Source organism: Thamnophis sirtalis, unplaced genomic scaffold (genome assembly GCF_051295495.1).
Source record: "Thamnophis sirtalis isolate CommonGarterSnake01/CBP01778 unplaced genomic scaffold, rThaSir2_p1.2 scaffold_4, whole genome shotgun sequence".
In the NCBI taxonomy this organism is placed as follows: Eukaryota; Metazoa; Chordata; class Lepidosauria; order Squamata; family Natricidae; genus Thamnophis; species Thamnophis sirtalis.
In genome coordinates this window covers 142,118,086-142,139,314 of record NW_028261384.1, presented here as the reverse complement: position 1 = coordinate 142,139,314, position 21,229 = coordinate 142,118,086, and the positions used below count along the sequence as shown (strand labels likewise).

The 21,229-nt window shown below is 53.4% G+C and overlaps 1 protein-coding gene across 1 annotated transcript in view; it reads right to left on the bottom strand.

Moving 5' to 3' along the window:
- Positions 1 to 5,525: 5,525 nt before the first annotated feature.
- Positions 5,526 to 21,229, bottom strand: part of FGF11 (fibroblast growth factor 11) — a 20,909-nt gene continuing 5,205 nt past the window's right edge. Inside the window, exons 2-5 of the mRNA XM_087714304.1 lie at positions 12,079 to 12,189; positions 10,753 to 10,856; positions 6,755 to 6,953; positions 5,526 to 5,641 (exon numbers count right to left, since the gene is read on the bottom strand). Coding sequence (XP_087570430.1) covers positions 5,535 to 5,641; positions 6,755 to 6,953; positions 10,753 to 10,856; positions 12,079 to 12,189 — 521 coding nt within the window. The 3' untranslated portion in view covers positions 5,526 to 5,534. The remainder of the gene's footprint in view (positions 5,642 to 6,754; positions 6,954 to 10,752; positions 10,857 to 12,078; positions 12,190 to 21,229) is intronic.

Sequence of the window (21,229 nt, the reverse complement as noted above, 5' to 3'; positions counted from 1 at the left end):
AATAGAAAGAGAACAGAACAGAACGAAATAGAAATAGAATAGAATGGAATGGGATAGAATAGAATAGAAATAAGAATAGAATAAAATAGAATTCAGAATTAGAATATGAATATGAATAGGATAGGAGATAGGATAGGATAGCTTAGAATAGATTAGGATAGAATAGGAAATAGAATAGAATAGAAATAAGAATAGAATAAAATAGAATTCAGAATTAGAAATAGAATAGAATAGAATAGAATATGAGTTAGGATAGGATAGAATAGAATAGGTAGAACAGAATGAAATAGAAATAGAATAGAATAGAATAGAGAATTAAAATAAAAAAATAGAATAGAATAGAGAATTAGCATCAAGAATAGAATATAAATAGAAATAGAACAGAACGAAATAGAAATAGAATAGAATGGAATGGGATAGAATAGAAATAAGAATAGAATAAAATAGAATTCAGAATTTGAATATGAATAGGATAGGAGATAGGATAGGATAGGGTAGAATAGGATAGAATAGGAAATAAAATAGAATAGAATAGGAAATAGAATAGATTAGAAATAAAAATAGAATAAAATAGAATTCAGAATTAGAAATAGAATAGAATATGAATTAGGATAGGATAGAATAGGATAGAACAGAATGAAATAGAATAGAATAGAGAATTAAAATAAAAAATAGAATAGAATAGAGAATTAGAATCAAGAATAGAATACAAATAGGAACAGAACAGAACGAAATAGAAATAGAATAGAATAGAATGGGATAGAATAGAATAGAAATAAGAACAGAATAAAATAGAATTCAGAATTAGAAATAGATATAGATATAGAATAGAATATGAATTAGAAAAGGATAGGATAGGCTAGATGGAAGGGACCTTGGAGGTCATCTAGCCCAACCCCCTGCTCAAGCAGGAGTCCTTACACCATTCCGACCCAAGGGCTACCTAGTCTCTTGTTACAAACCTCCAGCGTTGGTGGGAGCTCCCACCACTTCTGGTGGCCAGTCGTTCCGCTGGTTAATCGTCAGGAAATTTCCGCTGGGAAGTCTGTGCGGTTGGTTTTTTTTATTATTATTATTGGAAGCCCCGCAAATCCCCCGCGCCCCAAAAGACCAGGTGCGAAAGAATTGTAGAAAGTATCCTTTATTTTAGGGTGCCGAAGGGGAGGGGTGGGTCGGGGAGGGGGGGCGGGCGGGCCCGATCCTTCGCCCCGGGGATTGGGGTGACGGCTGGACGGAAGTCAATCTCTCATGCAGGGCGCCCAGGACGTTTCCCCCCCAATTATTGCCACTATGATGAAGTTTCTTATTAATTATTATTATTATTATTATTGCTTTTCAGTGAGGGGGGGTCGAGGGGAAGGGGACAAGGCAGGGGAGAGGGAGAGGCGGGGCCAGGGGCGGAGCTAAGGAGCCAAAGCCCCGTTTCCCCCCCCCCCGCATCGCTTGTCATCCGACCTCAATCCTTGCGCCCCCGCGCGCAAATTGCGCGGTTTGCAAGGAGACCGTTTGGATGGGGAGGTTCCCCCCCCCCTGAATTGCGCCTGATTTGCGCCCCATGCATTCCGGGGGGAGCAGGGGCATCCAAATACCCCCCCCACGACTTCTCCAAGGATCGGGGTCCTTTCTATAGGATGTTGTATCCCACTTACTAAGGAAAAGGATTTAAATATTAGGAATTGTTGTGTTGTAAAAACACGTTGCAAATAGTAGACTGGAGTGTCCAATTTGGGTCCCTTTAAGACCTGTGGACTTCAACTCCCAGAATTCCCCCAGCCAGGGGGAATTCTGGGAGTTGAAGTCCACAGGTTCTTAAAGGGGCCAAACGTATTAGGGGTAGGGAATCATCTTGAAATGATGATTCACTGTTAATCACTTTTAAAATCACTTAAAATCACTTTTAATCCATCCAAATCATCCCTTATCAGCCCCATGAGTGGGGGAATCCGTCCCCCCCAATGGATTCCTCTCCCCCCTCCCCACCAGACTGGCCCCTCTCCGAATTCTCCCACCCCCACGAAGAGCAGAATGGAATAACCCAGTTGGAAAAGGGGCCCTTGGAGGTCTTCTAGTCCAACCCCCACAAACTCCATATAGGCTTTTTTTTTAAACCTCGCCTGAAGACACCCACACACACACCCCAAAAAATCTTTAAAACGCGCCAATTGGGGTTCAAAAGTGAAATCGGGGTGTCTGCCCCCCCCCAGCTAAGGGGAGGGGGGGACCCAGGCTGTTTTTTTTTAAGTGGGTGGGCCTACTTTGAAATTTGTTTTCGGCTCAGAAGATGTTTGACTTCTGAAAGGGGTTTTAAGGCAAGGGCAGCCTTTGGGGGTCCTCTCTTGGTTGGACTCCAAGGCCCATCTTCCCCAGCCAGGCCAAAGAAGGGTTGGGTTGCATTGGATGTCTTGCATATGTTTTTTTTAATCCTGAATTTCTTGCAGGACCTCAAGAATTGTGGGTCCGATGCCCCCCCCTTTCGCTTTCCGCCACGGCCCGGTGAGGTAGCTTTGGGTCGGGAGGGAGGAACTGACCACTTCGGACTTCCGACGTCTCGTGACCCAGCTAAGGAACGGCATCAGTGTCCTGATTATTGGGGAAGGTCATCTAGCAGGGATGATGTCGCCTAGTTGGGTCCTGAAGGTCACCAAGCCACCAAGGACCACACAGTCCTCCTCCTCCTCCTCCTCCTCTTCAAATCCCACTGCCTTCTACCACTGATGTTGTTATCTAGTTTGGTCGTGAAACGTCTGTCACCAAGCCACCAAGCTCAGATACCACCAAGGATTCCTTGCTTCTCTCCACAAACCTTCCTCCCTTCTAGCACTGATGATGTTCCCTAGTTGGGTCATGAAACGTCAGCAAGAAAACTACCCAGCTCAGAGAGCACCAAGGACCCCTCAGTCTTCTTCTTCCTCCTCCTCCTCTCTTCTCCTCCTCCTCCCTTCTCCTCCTCCTCCCTTCTCCTCCTCCTCCCTTCTCCTCCTCCTCCTCCTCTTCCTCCTCCCTTCTCCTCCTCCTCCTCTCTTTTCCTCCTTCTCCTCCTCCTCCCTTCTCCTCCTTCTCTCTTCTCCTCCTCCTCCCTTCTCCTCCTCCTCCTCCTCCCTTCTCCTCCTCCTCCTCTCTTTTCCTCCTTCTCCTCCTCCTCCTTCTCCCTTCTCCTCCTCCTCCCTTCTCCTCCTCCTCTTCCTCCTCCTCCCTTCTCCTCCTCCCTTCTCCTCCTCCCTTCTCCTCCTCCTCCCTCCTCCTCCTCTTCCTCCTCCCTTCTCCTCCTCCTCCCTCCTCCTCCTCCCTTCTCCTCCTCCTCCTCCTCTCTTCTCCTCCTCCTCCTCCTCTCTCCTCCTCTTCCTCCTTTCCAGCACTGATGATATTCCCTAGTTGGGTGACAAAGCGACCAGCAAGTTCAGAGAGCACCAAGGACCCTCACAGCCCTCCCCCCACTGCAAATTACCCTCCCTTCCAGCACTGATGGTGTTCCCTAGTTGGGTGACAGAAAGGCAGCAAAACTCAACGCCTGCCTCTCTTAGCAACAGAAACCTGGAGCTCCCCGGTGGCTGTTGAGTCGAGGGAAACCCCCCCCCCCTTGCACTTTTCGACCCTTTTTGAAACGGAGACCAGGACCCGTCAGGATGCCCCCCCCCCCGAAGGTCGAGAGGTCAAGGAAGAGGAATGAGTGGGTGGGCAACCGAGCCCTTCAGCTTATGGGGGAGAAAGCGTGGATTCTCCTCTCCTCTCCAGGGGTGTAGGGGGCAGAGCCCTTGGTAGAAGGGCCGGGGAGGATGGGTTGTGTAGTGGGCAGCTGGGAGGCAGGTTTGCTTTCGGAGATCTGGGGGAGGGGGGGGGGTGTCGTGTCCGATCACATGAGGTCACGCAAGGCAAGAGGTTATAAAGCCCCCCCCCCAGACGGAGCCGCGCTCCCCACTCCTCGGCGGCCCACTCCCCACGCTGATCCACAGTCTCTAGGGGAGTCCACCCCGCAAGGAGTTATCCGCCCCCTCCCCAATCTCCCACCCACCCCCTCCCACAATTATTGCCTGCAAAAGAAAGGAAGCCGTGGCTTCAGGCTCCTGAGAGATGGGCAGAGGGGGACAGATAGGAGGGGAGGGGGAGGCAGGTCAAGACCCTTAAAGAGAGACCCCCCTCCTCCCCTCTCCCCACGCCCCCTCCCTCCCACCTTCACCCCCGCGGGATGCCAAAGCCAGCGATTCCCCGCAGCCCAGCCGCCGGGACGAGAGTGCTGCCACTCAGTGGCCAGAATAAGGTACTGCACTTTCTCCCAGGGGGTCTCGCGAAGCGGCGTTGCTGTCCCCCTCCGGGGGTCGCTCTCTTTGGGGAGCGGGAGGTGGGGGCGGCCCCAATCTCCCCAGCAGGTGAAAAAGGAGCCATCCTCCCCCCCAGTTTGGCCTTTTCTGGCTGTCAGGGGGTCCAATCATCCATCCCCTCTCTCATTTGGACCCCCACCCACCCCCAAAAAGTCACCCTGTTGGATTCCGAGGTCCTTTGATTGGCACGTTGTCAAATTTGCAGAGAGCAGGATTTCTTCGGCGGAAGGAGGGAAAAAACGCCCCCCCCTCTAAGAACAGCAGGCGGAGAACGGAGAGGGGGGGGCAGAAGGCGACCTCCCATCCCGGTGATGGAGGGTCCCCGGCGAGAACAGGACCCCCCAACTCCCTGAGCTGATGGGGAAAAAAAAACGACCACCGCCAACACCATAACCCCCTCCCTTCTTTTTTTTTTGCCGCTGTCAATCCAATCGTCTCCCCCCCCCCTCCTCCTCCCCAGGTCAGCTGTCAAACTGTAGATAAATTTGGCCATGGCTGGAGAGAAGAGGACGAGGCCGCCAATTGGGGGGGCTGGGGGGGGCTTTAAAAAAAAAAAGAATCCATCAAGAAACAGAAGATCTTCCTGTCCGCTTTGCCCTGGCGTTTTAAAATAAAGATATAGGTATATATATATTTTTTTCTCCTTTTCTCGGCTTCTGGAGGTGTTGTTTTTTTCGGAAGTTGCATTCGTGGCCCCCCGAGGGAGGGAAGCACCATAACCCCCCCACCCCCCAAAGCAGGTCTTGTTTCGCTTGGAAGACTAGGATGGTCTCCGGTTGAGCCCCCTGCCAGGCGCCGGGAATTCCAGCAGCTGGAGAAAGAGCCGGCGTGGGTCTGTCTTTTCGGAGTTGGGGACAAGGGGGGGGGCTTAGCCCCTCGTAGGCAGGGCCAGAGAGCCGGGCCCCCGTCTTGGGGTATGAGACCCTGGTGTCTTTGTCCTTCTGCGCCCGTGGGCGGGCAATGCCTCTCTTCGCCCCAGAAAGGGGGAAATACCCCCCCCCGACAGCAGATCTCCTGAGTGGATCCTTTGGAAGTCAGGAATGCCGGGGGGGGGGCTGATCTGGTGGGGTGGGGGGCCACCCTGAGAACCGAGCGGAAGACGGTGTGTGAAGGTGTGTTTCGGAGGCGGTGGCGGTTGAGGGGGGGGGCTGCAGAGTGGGGAGAATGGGGGCTGGGGGGTGGGGGAGGAGAGGCAGTCCCCCCACCCGATCCTCAGGACTACGTGGCTGTGGTTTCCTTCATGGGGGGCCCGTCGCCCTCCTCGGCTTTCTTCCCCAGCGCCTGCTCGAAGAGGTTGTGCAGGGAAGGCTCGCGATACAGAGCCACTGTGGAGAGAGGAGAGAAAGAAGGGAAGGAGGAAGGGAAGGGAAGGGAAGAAGGATTGATGGAAGGAAGGAAGGAAGGAAGGAAGAAAGAAAGAAAGAAAGAAAGAAAGAAAGAAAGATGGATGTAAAGAGGCAAGCAGGAAGGAGATGAAGAAGGGAGGGGAAAGAAGGAAAGGAAAGAAAGAGGAAGGAAGGAAGAGGGAGGGAGGGTAGGAAGGGGGATGAGAGGAAGGAAGGGATGGAAGGATGGAAGAAAAGGAAAGAAAGAAGGATGGATGGATGTAAAGAGGCCAGGAGGAAGGGGATAAGGAAGGAGACAGAAAGAAAGGAAAGAAAGAAAGAGGAAGGAAGGAAGGAAGAGGGAGGGAGAGAGGGTGGGTAGAAGGGGGGATGGATGGAAGGAAGCAAAGGGTGGAAGGAAGGACAGAAGGAAAGAAAAAAAAGAAGGAAGCAAGCAAGGATGGATGTAAAGAGGCCGGGAGGAAGGGGATAAGGAAGGAAGGAGAAAGAAAGAAAGAAAGAGAGAAAGAAAGAAATAAAGAAAGAGGAAGGAAGGAAGGAAAGAAAGAAAGAAAGAAAGAAAGAAAGAAAGAAAGAGGCAGGCGGGAGGGGATAAGGAAGGAAGGAAAAAGGAAGGAAGGAAGGAAGGAAGGAAGGAAGGAAGGAAGGAAGGAAGGAAGGAAGAGGGAGGGTAGATAGAAGGGGGGATAGATGGAAGGAAGGAAGGAAAGAGTGGAAGGAAGGACAGAAAGAAAGAAAAAAGAAGGAAGCAAGCAAGGATGGATGTAAAGAGGCATTGAGGAAGGGGATAAGGAAGGAAGGAGAAAGAAACAAAGAAAGAAAGAAAGAGAAAGAAAGAAAGAGGAAGGAAGGAAGGAGAAAGAAAGAGAAAGAAAGAGAAAGAAAGGAAGGAAGGAAGGAGACAGGGAAGGAGAGCGGGAGGGAAGAAGGAAGGAAGGAAGGACATTAAACTGAAACTTCCAGCCACCCTGTTCAGCGGCTGTTCAAGACAAGCTGACTTGCTTTCATTTCTCCAAACTTCTCCGGAGCCCCCCCTGCCCCCCCCCTTGCTGGAGGCCTTGCCCAGCTGCCCGCGGCCCCTCGCCTACCTACCTTCCAGCAGTTTGGGCAGGAAGTGAGCTGAGGCCTTGGTCTTCTTGACCCGGTTTCCCTTCATCACTTGCCCTTCGCGGTTGATGCCCAGGTACCAGGAGCGTCCCGATTCCCGTTGCCGGTAGAGGGTGGAGGAGTAGGTGACGTAGTAGTTCTCAAAGACGCATTCCTTGAAACGGCACTCGGCGGTGAAGTGAGCCTGGGGGCAGACGGGGGCGGGGGGGGCGCGGGAAGGTTACGCCCTGCAGGAAGAGAAAGACACCCCCCCTCGGCCCCCTCCCCTTAATCAAGTGCCCACCTGCCCCAGTGCCCGCCGATCGGGAGATGGGATCGGACGGAGAATTCGCTTCGACTTATTCAGTTGGAGACGGAGAACGACGACGGGGTGGAACTTCAACTCCCAGAATTCCCCGGGCTCAGGGATTCTGGGAGTTGACGTCTACCCCGTCGTAAAAGGGGGCACCATTCCCCACCCTTGTGACAAGAAAACAGAGGAGGAGGAGGAGAAAGGCCTTCCTTCCTCTGCCAGTTGGGGAAGATTCCTGTAGTCCAGGCAGAAAGCAATGAAGGCGCGACCTTTGAACTCTGCGTTTGTAGATCTGGTTCTTTGTGCGTCAATGAGCGTGGGAAAAGAATGAATTAAGGCAGAATACGGGGTTTAAACCCTTCTTTGGGGGGGGGGGTTTCCCTCTGAAACCCCTCTGACTGGCTTGCCAATTTTTCGAAGCAGTCTTATCGATTGACAGATTGACTCATTTAACGACCGTTCAAAGTTACAACGGCATGGAAAAAGCGGCGTCTGATCGTGTTTCACGCTTACAACCATTGGAGCATCCCCCAGCATTCACGCGATCGAAATCCGTCAACCGGCTCGCATCTACGACGGTCGCAGGTTCCTAGAGGGTCACGCGCTCCCCTTTTGCGACCAGCCAACTCCAGAGTCACTTAACAACCGTGTGAGTGGCTTAACAGCTGCCGCGATTCTCTTAACAACGGCGGCGAGAACGGTGGTAAAACAGGGCACAATTCAACCACGAGTGTCTCGTTTAGCGACGTAAATTAGGGGCTCCCTTCTGGTCGTAGTTTCGAGGACCCGCCAGTATTAAACTGATATGCAGCCGGTCCCACAAACAGGCCGCCCTCATTTTTGGTTCGACGCCGACCCCTCAATTCAACCACGAGTGTCTCGTTTAGCAACGTAAATTCGGGGCTCCGTTCTGGTCGTAGTTTCGAGGACCCGCCAGTATTAAACTGATATGCAGCCGGTCCCACAAACAAGCCACCCTCATTTTCGGTTCGAGGCCGACCCCAAAAACTATCTGCAACATTTTTTAAAAAAAATGTTTTGGGGGAAAATTTAATCTTAAACGTCTCTTCCTAACAGGCGAAAGGATTGAGAGGTGGGATTTCTTTTTTATTATTTTTTTTACAAAGGGATTAAGGGCGAAACCATGTTCCTACGCGGCTAATCCCTCTGCAAATTCCTCCATTTCGCCCGTCTTAAAACAAGATTTTCCCGTAGCGGCCTCCGGATTTAGGCCAAGCGGGTGGGGCTGCCATCGCAGGCAAAGGCCACCAGGTGGCGATGCTCACCTCTGCCTAACCCAGTCTCCCTCCCAAGAAATTCACCCCGATAATCCAGCTGGATTTATTTTATATTTTATTATTTCGTGGTGGTTTTTTTTTGGCCTTCCCAGAACGGAGGGATGGAAAGGAGCCAAAGAGCCATAACATTAATCAGAGCAAAATGTCCCAGCACGAAAACAACCTCTTTTTTTCCCTCCCCCCACTTCTCTGCTGCTTGGGGGGGGGGGTGAATGCAGGAACATTGCCCCCACCCCCGGACAAATTTCTCTCCAGCTCTCATTAAACGATCCTGGATACCTGTGTTGGAAGAACAGAATGAAAAACCCGGAGGGCGATAGGAAAGGACAAGAAAAAGAAGGAGTCCTCAATTTACGGCGGAAAATTGAGTCGAGAATTTCCACTTGACTCCTGCCTGCGGCGGTGGGTTGGACTAGAAGACCTCTGGGGTACCTTCCAGCCCTATGATTCTACATGCAGGTAGTCCTCAGTTTATGGATCCCCCAAAACCTCCAGCGCTAAACGAGACAACGGCTAAGCGAGCCTTTGCCCTATTTTACGACCTTTCTGGCCACCGTTGGGAAGCGAATCGCTGCGATTCTCTGGGGAGTAACACCGCCGTTAAGTGAACCCGGCTTGCCGCTTGCCAGAAAAAATCGGCAAAGGGGAATCGTGCAACCCCCGGGGAGACACTGCGACCGCCATAAATATGAACGTCTGAATTTTAATCAGTGACTAGGCTGAAAATGGTCGTAAGTGTGAAACATGGTCTGGAAACACAGGGTCTTGGAGTCTCGTTATTGCGGGTGGGGGGGCTGCTGGAAATGAAGGGTCTTTGGAGCTAGGGAGGGGTACCACAAAAAGGGATAAACGCTGTGCGTGTGACCCACTTCCGATGCCCAAATCTTCTTTCAAATCAAAGCCCAGAGCAGCGTTGATCAAGCTGTGCCAGCTGGGGAATTCTGGGAGTTGAAGTCCACCCATCTTCGAGTGCCCCAAATTGACCAACATTACTCTACAGTGACATGGTATGTGTGAATGACCTTGAGAGACGAAAGCAAGAGTCACAGACTAGGAAAAAGCAGTTAGATAAACGGTGGTTGAGCCCAGACAAAGAATACGGAAAGGAGAAGAACAGCTTAAAAGAAACTCTCCCAAGTTTCCTAGGATGTATTGGGGAGGGGAGGGGGGCAGGAAGAGGTAATTTCCGACTTTCTGTTACTGGAATCTTACGATAAAGTAGAATTAATTCAACCGGGCCTGCTTTTAGATCCGGCGCGCCTCCCCATGCTGACACGGGGGCCCCAAATCACCCCACACGTGAACTGATTTGGAGGATAAACGGGGGGGGGGGAAGGGGAGGAAACCCACATATCACCAGAAGCTTGGCTAAGGGAGGGAGAGAGGGTGGCAGGGACAGGTTGGGGGGAGGTGGGAACAGAAGGGACGGGAGGGGGGGGGAAGGCGGGATACCAGACAAGTGTGTTCTGTTTGCGACCATTTTTCATGAGAGAACTAGGCGGGTTTGGCACCCTGGACAGGGGAAACCCCCCCCCTGAGGGGGGCTTCCTTACAAAGGGGCACTTACTAATCACCCCCCCCACCTCAAAATACAAAAAGCATAGCTTCACAAAGCCTAAAAATTTGGGGGACCCCTGCTCTAAGACAGCTGTGGGTGACACCTGGTCTCCCCCAGCTGTGCTGCCGGGAAGGGTGGAAATTGGGGGCCAGCAGATGTGTAAGAGAGACGGGGGCTGGGGGGGGGGGCTACGAGGGGAAAGACCATCCACTGTTATACCATGTTTTCCCGAAAATAAGACAGGGTCTTATTTTCTTTCGACCCCCGAAATAAGTGCTTGGCCTTATTTTCGGGGAGGTCTTATTATTTTTGAGGTGCAGGGGGCGGCGAGTGTGGTCACTTCATGGCTGCTGCATATTTTCGGGGAGGGCTTATTTTGCGGGGGAGGGCTTATTTGAGCGCATGTGCTCAAAAGCTCGATTGGGTTTATTATCCGGGGAGGTCTTATTTTCGGGAAAACAGGGTAGGTCTCCAAAGTTGAGGACTTTAAGACCTGCGGACTTCAATTCCCAGAATTCTCTTTTGCTCCCACTTTGCTGAAGACAAGATATATTACATCGGGTCCCGCATTCCCACCGTCTATCAAAAAAACAAAAGAGAAAAAAAGTGATAAAGGTAACCTAACCCCATTTTTTCTTATCCTATCCACCCTGAATTCTTGCCGGAGTTGACGTCCACGGGTCTTAAAAGGGGCCGTGTTCAGTTGTAGGGGAGGAGAAAACGGGAGGGAAGGAAGAAAGGTGGACAAAGAAGAAAGTAGCCTGTTTTGAGGATAACGAAGCCCATGTGGCACATCCCCCCCACCCAAGGGATCACGCAGGGTCGGAGTACTCACGGAGCTGTAGAGGTAGCCCTCGGCGTTCATGGCGACATACTGTCCCGATGTGGTACTCTGTATGGCCACTACTCGGAGCCCTACGGGAATCAGGTTGAAGAAGGCTGTGGGGCAGGGAGAGAAGGAGAGGAGGGGGCTTCAGAAATGATGCAGACAATAAAGTACCCCAGTGGCGAAATTCGAACCCATAACCGGGTGCGAGATAATTTAACTTGATCCGGATGACCATTCCCCCATCTCATCAAGTGGCTCAGGGCTGATTGGGCGGCGCGGGGGGGAAAACAAAATTTCCAAAGTAAGAATTCAAACACGGGCGGTCCTCAACTTACGAGCCCAATCTTTCCGTCGCTAAGTGAGACATAGGGTTTGTTTTGCCTAGATTTTTTGCCAAGGGAACCGCCGCATGTTGTTCAGGGAGTCTCCTGGTCGTTAAGCGAACCAGGACTTCCCCGTGGGAAGGGCTCGGTGGAAAGTCGTTAAAAAGGAAATCACATGAGCCCCCTATCCCACGGAACGCCACGACCGTCGTCAATGCGAGTCGGGTGCCAAGCGTCCGAATTTTGAACCTGTGATCCGGATGCTGCTGCCAACAATTGTAAGGATGAGAAACCATCCTTGGTCCCTTTTTTCCCCAGTGCCGTTTAGTGACTTCCAACGGTCACTAAACAAATGGTTGTAAGTCGAGGACTGCCTCTCATCATTCCATCTGTGGTCAAATAAGGTCCAGAGGTCAGCCGGGAATTGTTTTAGGGGGCACCCCGATTTTGCAAAGCAGGGTTGGGGCTGCCATCTTGACTTTTTTGACCTCCCTGGGGAAAGGAAGGGGGGCAGGTGAGGAGACCCATCTCGGGCGGGCGAGGGGGAAGAACGTGGCATCTCCCAGGTGTGCTGCGTGGCCCAAATTCCCGGGGGAGAAGAAGCTCTTGTGGGTCGCCAGGCAGCTGCGAAAACGGGGACAGACACCAGCCTGCCAGACGGGACCTCCAGAGGCCATCCATCACGGCGCGTCCTCTTTCCTCCAGAACTGTGGGGGGGGGACGGACAGAAAGAGAACCCTCAAACCTGCAGAGGAGGAAGGTTGGGGGGGCTTCGGAGTAGGGCTCTCCTTCCGCTGGACAAGCAGAACGGAAAAGCTAAATGGGACCTCGGAGGTCATCTAGTCCAACCCCGCAATGCCCTTTCTCCATTGAGGGGGGGGAAGGCAGAGTTCTGGGGGCAGCCTGGAGGGGCTCAGAGGAACGGAGCGGGCGGTGTGTGTGTGTGGGGAGAAATCAGGGACCCCCGGAGAAAGAGAGAGACCTCGGGGGTGGGGGGTGGGGGGCTTACTGAAGCCGCTGCCGTCTTCCCGCGTGCCCTCGATGCTGCCATCCGGGTGCACCTGCAGGTAGAAGCCGTGCCGGCAGAAGAGTTTGGTGATGATGCCCTTCAGCTGTGGGTCTGCAGTGGGGAGGAGATGAGGGGGGGGGCGAGAGAAGAGAAAGGGGGGGCGGAGGTTACTTGGGGGTGTGTGAATCAAAGGCCAGGGCTCCTTCCAGACAGCCGGGATGTTTCCCCCAACAAGGCGCCCTCCGAGGCTCACCCGGGAGGACAGGCGGGCTGGGCATTATGGGCATTGTGGTGGCAACACATCTGGAGAAGGGGGGGGGAGGTGGATGTAGAAGACCAAAACCTGGAGGAGGGAGGGGGCTTCTGTAGCTGCTCCCACTTGCTCCCACAGGACAGCGGGGGCTCTTCAACCTTCAGGCCTACACACACACACACACACACACACACACACACACACACACACACACACACACACACCAAAACCACCACGTGTGGTTGGCACTCAGGGCCCCCCTGCCCAGCAGCCCCTCCAGGGCCAGAGCTCTGAGGTGGGCAGGGGGGGGGGCGCAGGGGGGGGAAGGGAGGGAGGAAGAAAGAGGAGAGCGAGAAGGAAGGTTAAAAAGAGGAGGGAAGGAAGGAAGGAAAAAGGAAGGGGGGAGGGAGGGAGGGAAGGAAGGAAGGAAAAGAGGGAGGGTGGAAGAAAAGTGATGAGAGAATTAAGGAAGATTAAAAAGAGGAGGGAAGGAAGGAAGGAAGGAAGGAAGGGAGGGAGGGAGGGAGGAAAAAGGGAGGGAGGAAAAGAGAAGGAGGGAGGGTGGGTGGAAGAAAAGTGATGAGAGAAGGAAGGAAGATTAAAAAAAAAGGAGGGAAGGAAGGAAGGAAAAAGGGAGGAAGGAAGAAAAGTGATGAAAGTGAGAAGGAAGGAAGATTAAAAAGGAGGGAAGGAAGGAAGGGAAGGAAAAAGGGAGGAAGGAAGAAAAGTGATGAGAGAAGGAAGGAAAATTAAAAAGAGGAAGGAAGGACGGAAGGAAGGAAGGAAAGAGGGAGAGAGGGAGGAAAAGAGAAGGGAGGGAGGGTGGGTGGAAGAAAAGTGATGAGAGAAGGAAGGAAGGTTAAAAAGAGGAGGGTAGGAAGGAAGGAAAAAGGAAGGGGGGAGGGAGGGAGGGAAGGAAGGAAGGAAAAAGGGAGGGAGGAAGAAAAGTGATGGGAGTGAGAGGGAAGGAAGATTAAAAGGAGGGAAGGAAGGAAGGAGGGAAGGAGGAAAAGAGGGAGGGTGGAAGAAAAGTGATGAGAGAATTAAGGAAGATTAAAAAAGAGGAGGGAAGGAAGGAAGGAAAAAGGGAGGAAGGAAGAAAAGTGATGAAAGTGAGAAGGAAGGAAGATTAAAAAGGAGGGAAGGAAGGAAGGAAGGGAAGGAAAAAGGAGGAAGGAAGAAAGTGATGAGAGAAGGAAGGAAAATTAAAAAGAGGAGGGAAGGAAGGAAGGAAGGAAAGAGGCAGGGAGGAAAAGAGAAGGAGGGAGGGTGGGTGGAAGAAAAGTGATGAGAGAGGAAGGAAGATTAAAAAGAGGAAGGAAGGACGGAAGGAAGGAAGGAAAGAGGAGGGAGGAAAAAGAGGGAGGAAGAGAAGTGATGAGCGTGAGAAGGAAAATTAAAAAGGAAGGAAGGAAGGGAAAGAAAGGAGAGAGGGCAGAGGGTGGCAGGGAGGCCTGGCTGCCCCTGTTAATGCCCCCCTCCCTCCCTCAACCATTCCTGCCCACCCACAGCAGGGATTTGATTTTGCGCCCCCCCCCTGCTTCCCTTCTCTGCTATAGCCCTTCGGACCTCCCCCCCTCCCCGGGCTCCCTCCTTCTTTCCTGCGCTCCCCCCTTTGGCTCACCTGGCTCACCCCCACCTGGATGATGGATGGGCTGCCTCCCTCCTGAAGCAGCTGAGGCAGCAAGGAGTGCCAGTGGGCATGGGGGGGGGGATACCTATCCCGGCCAGGGACGAGGGAGGCATCTCCGCTCGCTGGTCCTGGGACTCGGAGGCTGGGTCAGCCCAAGGGAAGCCCCTGCCCCCCCACTGCCCCCCCAGCCTTTGGGCCCTGCTCCACAGATGCCCACGAAGGGCTAAGGGGGAGGAAAGGGGCACCGTGGGGCACAGAGGCCCTGGCAGTGCCCTTCGCCCTTTGAAGAGGGATTGGTGCTGTCGGTTTCCTCCTGGTTGACGGATCTCCTTACTGGCACTCTTTGGCTGGCAAAATACATCACACCACACCACACAGAGGACCCACAAGCACACCCAGGACAGGAAGAGAGGGAGGGAAAGAAGGAAAGAAGAGGAAGGGAGGAAGGTGAAAGGAAGGAAGAGAGAGAAAGGAAAGAAGAGGAAGGAAAGGAGAGAGGAAAGTAGAGAAGAAAGAAGGAAGGAGAAGAGAGAGAAAGAGGAAGGAAGGAGAAGAGAGAGAAAGAGGAAAGAAGGAGGGAGGAAGGAAAAGAGGAAGGAAAGGGGAAGGAAGGGAGAGGAGGGGAAGGAAGGAAGGAGAGAGAGAGAGGAAAGATGGAGAAAGGGAGGGAGAACAATGGAAGGAAGGAAAGAGAGAAGAGAAAGGAAGAAGAGAGAGGAAGGAAAGAAGGAGGGAGGGAAGAAAAGAGGAAGGAAAGGGGAAGGAAGGAGAGGAAGAGGAAGGAAGGAGAAAGAGAAAGAGGAAAGAAGGGAGGGAGGGAAGGAAAAGAGGAAGGAAAGGGGGAAGGAAGCAGGGAAGGGGAAGGAAGGAAGGAGAAGAGAGAGAAAGAGGAAAGAAGGAGAAAGGGAGGGAAGGAAAAGAGGAAGGAAAGGGGGAAGGAAGCAGGGAAGGGGAAGGAAGGAAGGAGAAGAGAGAGAAGAAGAAGAAAGAAGGGGAAAGGGAGGGAAGGAAAAAAGGAAGGAAAGGGGAAGGAAGGAGAGAAGGGGAAGGAAGGAAGGAGAAGAGAGAGAAAGAAGAAAGAAGGGGAAAAGGAGGGAAGGAAAAAAGGAAGGAAAGGGGGAAGGAAGGAGAGAAGAGGAAGGAAGGAAGGAGAAGAGAGAGAAAGAAGAAAGAAGGAGAAAGGGAGGGAAGGAAAAAAGGAAGGGAAAGGGGGAAGGAAGCAGAGAAGGGGAAGGAAGGAAGGAGAAGAGAGAGAAAGAAGAAAGAAGGAGAAAGGGAGGGAAGGAGAAAAGGAAGGAAAGGGGAAGGAAGCAGGGAAGGGGAAGGAAGGAAGGAGAAGAGAGAGAAAGAAGAAAGAAGGAGAAAGGGAGGAAGGAAAAGAGGAAGGAGAGGGGGAAGGAAGGAGAGAAGAGGAAGGAAGGAGAAGAGAGAGAAAGAAGAAAGAAGGAGAAAGGGAGGGAAGGAGGAAAGGAAGGAAAGGGGGAAGGAAGCAGGGAAGGGGAAGGAAGGAAGGAGAAGAGAGAGAAAGAAGAAAGAAGGAGAAAGGGAGGGAAGGAAAAAAGGAAGGAAAGGGGGAAGGAAGCAGAGAAGGGGAAGGAAGGAAGGAGAAGAGAGAGAAAGAGAAAGAAGGAGAAAGGGAGGGAAGGAAAAAAAGGAAGGAAAGGGGGAAGGAAGCAGGGAAGGGGAAGGAAGGAAGGAGAAGAGAGAGAAAGAAGAAAGAAGGAGAAAGGGAGGGAAGGAAAAAAGGAAGAAAGGGGGAAGGAAGGGAGAAGGGGACGGAAGGAAGGAGAGGAGAGAGAGGAAAGAAGGAGAAAGGGAGGGAAGGAAAAATGGAAGGAAGGAAAGAGAGAAGAAAAAGGAAGAAGAGAGAGGAGGAAAGAAGGAGGGAGCGAGGGAAGGAAGAAAACAGGAAGGAAGATTAACCCCACCCCCCCTCTGCCTTTTTCCACTGACCCATCTCCCAGAGGGATCCGGGCTGCCAGTGCGAACCAGCGGCGCAGATGGAGGAGAAAATATTTTGATTTTTTTCTTTCTTTCTGGCACAGCCTGGCACAGCCGCCAAGAGGGGGGGGAGAAAAAAACCCCTTTAAGGACATCTCTATCTGGAAAGCTGCTTTCCCCCCCCCCTTGGCGCTCTCTCCTTCTTTCCCTCTCCTCCTCCTCCTCCCAAAGTCCTTCTCCATTCCTCCTTTCGACAGGTCTTGGAAGCCGAGGGAGGACGGAGGGAGGAACGCTGGATGGGATTGGATTGGATTTTCGCTCTTCTTGGCCCTCTGGCCTTGGCACCTGCGGGGGGGGGGAGGACGGCGGGAGGCTCTTAGGCAAATTACCAGCGAGGGGGGGGGGGAGATCGTTTCAATCAGCTAATGTGGGGGGGGGAGAAGGAGGGGCAGGAGGAAGGGGGGGGAGAGGGTTCGAAAACGGGGGGGGGGGAATGCTTCAATTTCAGGCCTGCAGAAGAACCGTCTTGTTCCTTAGTGGAATAGAAAAGTGGGGGGTTCGGGTGGATATATAGGGTATTTTTTTTTGGGGGGGGCATCTTGCTGATTTAGAAGCGAAAGGGGGGAAAAAAGAGTTGAGTTGGATGGGAGGCCACCAGGAGTTGCATCCTGCCTTTATTATTATTATTATTATTTTTTAAATAACTCTCGTCGGGGCATATAGGCGACGCATCTCCCCCCTCCTCCTCTTTCCCCCCCCCCAACGACAACAACGACCCTGTGAGGAGGGTTGGGCTTAGAGAGGGACTAAGCCCAAAGTCACCCGGCTGGTTTTCATGGGTAAGGCGGGACTAGAACTCCCAGTCGCCTAGCAATTGGACCATAATTGCTCAGCTGGCTTTCACAGTTAAGGAGGGACTAGCACTCCCAGTCGCCTAGCAATTGGCCCAAAGTCACCCAGCTGGTTTTCATGCTTAAGGCGGGGACTAGAACTCCCAGTCGCCTAGCAATTGGACCATAATCGCCCAGCTGGCTCTCACAGTTAAGGAGGGACTAGCACTCCCAGTCACCTAGCAATTGGCCCAAAGTCACCCAGCTGGCTTTCATGCGTAAGGCAGGACTAGAACTCCCAGTCACCTAGCAATTGGACCATAATTGCTCAGCTGGCTCTCACAGTTAAGGAGGGACTAGAACTCCCAGTCACCTAGCAATTGGACCATAATCGCCCAGCTGCCTCTCACAGTTAAGGAGGGACTAGCACTCCCAGTCACCTAGCAATTGGCCCAAAGTCACCCAGCTGGCTTTCATGCGTAAGGCAGGACTAGAACTCCCAGTCGCCTAGGAAATGGCCCGTAATCGCCCAGCTGGCTTTCACAGTTAAGGCAGGACTAGAACTCCCAGTCGCCTAGCGATTGGCCCAAAGTCACCCAGCTGGTTTTCATGCTTAAGGCGGGACTAGAACTCACCATCTCCTGGTGATTGCCCCAAAGTCACCCAGCCATATCATGGCAAAGGTGGGACTAGAATTCACTGTCTCCTGGTGATTGGTGCAAAGTCACCCGGCTGGCTTTCATGGGTAAGGCGGGACTAGAACTCCCAGTCGCCTAGCAATTGGCCCACACTCACCCAGCTGGTTTTCACAGTTAAGGCAGGACTAGAACTCCCAGTCACCTAGCAATTGGCCCAAAGTCACCCGGCTGGCTTTCATGCTTAAGGCGGGACTAGAACTCCCAGTCGCCTAGCAATTGGGCTAAAGCCCTCTGACTGCTTTTATGCTTAAGGTGGGACTAGAACTCACCACCTCTGGGTAATTGGCCCAAACTCACAAATCTATTTTTCATGTCTAATGCAGGACTAGAACTTCCAGTCGCCTAGCAACTGGCCCAACATCACCCAACTGCTTTCATACCTAAGGTGGGGCTAGAACTCCCAGTCTCCTGGTGATTGGCGCAAAGTCACCTAGTTAGCGTTCATGCCTAAGGCAGGACTAGAACTCCCAGTCGCCTAGTAATCGGCCCAAAAGTCATCTAACTCCTTTTATGCTTAAAATGGGACTAGAACTCCCCCGTCTCCTGGTGATTGGTTCAAAGTCACCCAGCTGGCTTTCATGCCTAAGGCAAACTAGAACTCACCGCCCCCCTGTTATCTAACCCAGCGCATTAACCGCTAGGCCCTAAGTGGAGCCCAGCTGCCAAGCTATTCCAATGCAAAGTGGCTTCTGGATCACGCTAACAGCCCTCCGAGGTAGGCCAGTCAGGAAGCCCAGAAATGCCGGATTGGAAGCGAACCGCGTAAAGGTGACGGGGAATCTTCCCTTCCACATCACACGCATCAATGCACATGCTCAGAAAGCTGCATTGGGTGGCTCTCTGGACGTGACCAGAGGCAACCTTCTCTTGCGGGACAGCGCAACCTCCGAGCGCCAGAGGGACGCCGCGTGGCTCACCCCGGGGAGGGGGGGAGATCAAAGGAAACGGGCAGCTAATTTGGGGTGGGGGGTGGGGGGGTCTGGCCACGTAATTCTTACTGTGAGCCACGCATCATTTCGTTATGTGGAGGCCAGGATTCGAACCCAGGACCCGTCCCCTGGGCATCAGGCCCTCTGGTAACCGAGGAAACCCCTTGAGATTTAAGGATTTGGGGGGCGCCAGCCCTTAATAATCTCCTGGTCCCCGTTTCCCCCAGGTCTCAGCCAGGTGCGTGCCCATTTCACAGCAGGGCAACACTGAGGCTCAAGTGAAGTCAACACAGGACTAGAACTCCCAGTCGCCTAGCAATTGGCCCGACGGCACCCCAAAAGGGGCATCCCTTGTGCAGGCTTCTTGTTGGTGCCAGTCTGATGCCACAGAGATGCCCTCAAGCGCCCCCCCCCGCCCAAAGTCACCCAGCAAGTTATGCCGAAGGTGAGACTAGAACTCACCGTCTCCTGGTGATTCGCCCCGAACCATTCATCTGGCTTTCATGCCTAAAGCAAAACTAGAACTCACCGCCTCCTGGTGATTGGCCCCCCAAAAATCACCCAGCCAGCTTTCATGGCTGTGGCAGGACTAGAACTCACCGTCTCCTGGTGATTGGCCCGAAAATCACTCACTGAAGCTTTCACGCCTACAGCAGAACTAGAATTCCCAGTCTCCTGGTGATTCACCCCGAACCATTCACCTAGCTTTCGTGCCTAAAGCAAAACTAGAACTCACCGCCTCCTGGCGATTGGCCCGAAAATCACTCACTTAAGCTTTCACGCCTAAGGCAGAACTAGAATTCCCAGTCTCCTGGCGATTGTCCCAAAGTTACCCAGCCCGCCATCATGGCTACAGCGGGACTAGAATTCACCGTTTCCTAGTGATTGGCCCAGTCACCCAGCCGGCTTTCATAGCTATGGGAGGACTAGAACTCACTATCTCCTGGTGATTGGCCCGAAAGTTGTTTTGCACGCCCAACACAGGGCTAGAACTCCCAGTCGCCTAGCAATTGGCCCGACGTCACCTAACTGCTTTCATGCCTAAGGTGGGAGTGGGTGATTGGCGCCAAGTCGCCCAGCTGACTTTCACGCTTAAGGTGGGACTAGAACTCCCTGTCGCCTGGTGATTGGACCCATATCACTCACTTAAGCTTTCAGGCCTAAGGCAGAACTAGAATCCCCAGTCTCCTGGCTGATTGGGCCCAAATCACCCAGCCGGCTTTCGTAGCTAGGGCAGGGCTAGAACTCCCCGTCTCCTGGTGGTTGAGCCAAGGTCACCCAGCCGCCTTTCGCGACTGAACTAGAACTCCCAGCCTCTCCTGATTTCTGTCTGGTGCCACTGCAGAAAAGACTATCCAGAGTGGTGTTCCAAATTTCACCCTCCCTCCTCTGCCCATTTCACCCCAGCTGACTCTTCCACGGAGGGGGGGGGATTGACAACAACCCCCCCACACTCCAGGCCACGTTTATTTCAGCCCACCCCCCCACCCCCAATCCTTATTCCCTCTAATCCCCCCCCCCCCGGTTCACTGCCACCGGGTTTGCGCCATCCTCAAGGACGGTGACATAACCGGCCGTTGGTTGGCACAGCCCCTCCCTTGAAATGGGGTGGGTGGGAGGGAGGGAAGCCAGGCGTGCGAAACCGCAGAGGTGGGGAGGGCGGGGGCTCCCTAATTGGAGACCCCCCCACCGGAAAGGAACCCGCCACTTGACCCAGGAGTGGGGTTTTTGCAGGCTTCCCCCCCCCACACCCCATGCCCTGTCTGCGGCATCTAGGCCTTCTGGGATTGCCGTTCTCCTTGCCCCCCCCCCCAAAATTAGAAAGCTGGGGCATTCCCTTCCCGCTGGGTGTTGCAACATCCTCCTTCCCCCCCCCCCACATCTGGAAGGTCAGGTGGAGAGGAATAAAAACCTCCTGTGTATTCCCTGACACCGTTCTCCATTGATTTTCTTCCTCCTCACCACCCCCCTCTCCCTTCATTTAAACCTAGATTGCCAACCGGCGCTGGGGGAGGGGGGGGCTTTTTCTTTTGGCACTGCAGTAAATCCTCAGGCACCAAGGTTGGAGGGAGGGAGGGGGAGAGGGAGGGGGAGAGGGAGGGGCATTTCCCCCTTACCCTCCCCCATCCTGACTGGAGAGGATTCTCTACCTGCTTTTTGCCACCTCGTGGCTTTTTAGTCGATGAGCTTCGTGTTGCCCCCTTGCCCGGATAAAAAAAGGGGGGGGAAGAAAGCCCCCTCTGGATCCCCCAAAGCCCCCCACCCTTGGATCCCCCAACCCCCCCCCCCTCTGAACGCAGCCCCTTCAATCCGAGATAATCAAGACAGGGAGAATTCAAGGTGATTTTTGCCTTCCTGACAGCCGGACAGCGAGGGAAGCCAGGCGGGGCAAGGCGCCAGGGGTGTAAAAGGGCACCTCCCACCTGCCCCCCCACCCCAGCCGGTGGCCGCCCTGGGATGCCCTCGAGGCCTCCCTGTGCCCCTCCCTCCCCTCGTGTCCTCTCCCTCCTCACACACTCCCTGCCTGGCACGTTGCGGCTGCGGTACCTCCTTTGCAAGGTTACCCAGATGCCGAGGGAGGGAGGGAGGGGGGCTGCTGGGGCGGGGGAGGGGAAAGCAGTGGAATATGGGCTTGAAGGAAGCCCCCCTCCCTTCTCCACCTGGGCCTTGATGGATGGACAGAGGGAGGAAGGGTGAGTGACAGTAGGAGCCTGCCCAGGTGTTGGTTCTCCTGGGCGTGAAAGATCTCTCCGAGACCCGCGGGGCGCGTGGGGTGGCAGAGCCAAGCAAGACTCCAGTCAGTGGGGCAGGGGTCTCAGGCCTCCCCCTCACCCCCCTTGAGCAGTGGGCTTAGCAGGCAGGGGGCT